General features: G+C 36.8%; 1 protein-coding gene across 1 annotated transcript in view; it reads right to left on the reverse strand.

The window, feature by feature from the left end:
- Positions 1-741, reverse strand: part of LOC105624003 (solute carrier organic anion transporter family member 2A1) — a 4,344-nt gene extending 3,603 nt beyond the window's left edge. Inside the window, exon 1 of the mRNA XM_012205373.1 lies at positions 408-741. Coding sequence (XP_012060763.1) covers positions 408-741 — 334 coding nt within the window. The remainder of the gene's footprint in view (positions 1-407) is intronic.
- Between the last annotated feature and the right edge of the window lie 1,122 nt (positions 742-1,863).

Raw genomic sequence — 1,863 nt, forward strand, 5'->3', positions numbered from 1 at the left:
TATATATATATATATATATATATATATATATATATATATATATATATATATATATATATATATATATATATATATATATATATATATATATATATATATATATATATATATATAANAATTTTTATGTATAACACTAAAAAAATTTTAATAAAACTATAATGCTAAAAATGTAATTAATTCGCTAAAATATTTAGCAAATTAATTATATCAACAATTTAAATTTAGAATATATAATGCCACTTCAAACTGGCTCTATTTTTTATTTGTTAACAAAATATTCGATCTTTTTTGTAAAAAAAAAGAGATATAAACGTAAACATTCATTTCTAATATCTATGGATTAAATCTATTTTTGTGATATAGTGCATATATATAGTATTTAAAGTATAATGAAACATTATACATACCCGTTGTTTTCGAAGGTATTTTAAATCTCTTTTCGATGGTAGTGATAGTGCCATTGAAATAGGCGTAACTTGCGGAAAATATGCAGCCAAGCACACCGTAGAGAAACACGTACGCCTTCTTGTTGGCGAACTTTTGCAAAGTTGGACCCTTGAGGCACCATATGCCGCACGAGGTATCATCGGTGATCGGTAGCTCTTTGAAGACATCATCGAGACCTCTGGTTGGCGTCGTGGGTGATGACGGTGTCGCGGGCGGTGTCGTCGGCACCTGTAATAGTTTCAGGTTCTCCGGCCCGTTCTTCTCATGATTTGAGTTACTCGAGTTGTTCTTCATCTTCGCCTCGACTTGATCGTCGCGACTGCCCGCAACTGGCAAGCGCCTAACACCAGTGGCTTCGAGCGAATTCAGTGACCTCAATCGCGGGTCGCACGGTACCGATGTGATTTGATCGTCCTCGCGACTCTTGGCATCGCTTTTTCGTTCGGTCTGGACTCGCCCCCGCGCTCACTCGCGGAATCTACTCTTTTTCCTCTCGCACTGTCTCTCGTGTCCGTCACTTTATCACGCGGTCACGTGTTCTCCATGTTTCGACTTGGTCTCATCCAGGCAACACCTACGCCAGAAAATCTGGGGGTTGACTACGACTGTCGTGCGTGCAGCTTGATTTATGCTACGGGGATGATCAATGATGATGGAAAGATATCGATGGAAAAATTTAAATCTTGAGTCGAACTGAAGATAATGTATTTGTATAACAACCTCTGACACTGAATGTCAAACAATATTATCAGATTGCGAGTGTTGAAATGGAATAATATTTGAACGATCGCTAAAAGAAAAATGACAAGAATGTAAAGACAAGATATATCTTGACTGTTTATTTAAACCGTGTAATTTTCATCTAAACAAATAAATGTTATAATAAGTTTTAGTATAAAATCGTTGTAGGAAATAAAAAAATTTAAACTTTTATATTATACTAATAAAATTTGTATTTCTTCATAAAATTGAATTACATGTTTCAATCATGTATGATTAATGATGTCGCGAGCAAAAAATTCACGAACTGCGGTCACCTACCGCTGATGCAAGATGGATCCAGAGTTATAGTTTGAATAATTAACCACCGAAATGGAGTATCGATATATAGCGGCGATCTCTTTTAAAAAAGGTTCGATCGTTCTACGATGAGTCAGCGTGATCCCTCGCAAACTATAGATTTGCGTCCGAAAACGAGCGATATTCTTCCGCAACTGAGGCGTCTAAATGCAACAGAGTGTAGACCGTTCTATACCTACTGAGAATCCCCACTTTCCGCCCCCCAAGGAGCCGATCGTACGAGAGAGTCACGATCTCTTTACACGTATCTACTGTCCACCGTGCCGTTATCAAATGGGTAAATTCTGTCTCTCACAATCAACCTATTTCATCATCCCTTCTTCTCTCTCTCTCTCT

This window comes from Atta cephalotes (assembly GCF_000143395.1).
Source record: "Atta cephalotes unplaced genomic scaffold scaffold00070, whole genome shotgun sequence".
Classification (NCBI taxonomy): domain Eukaryota; kingdom Metazoa; phylum Arthropoda; class Insecta; order Hymenoptera; family Formicidae; genus Atta; species Atta cephalotes.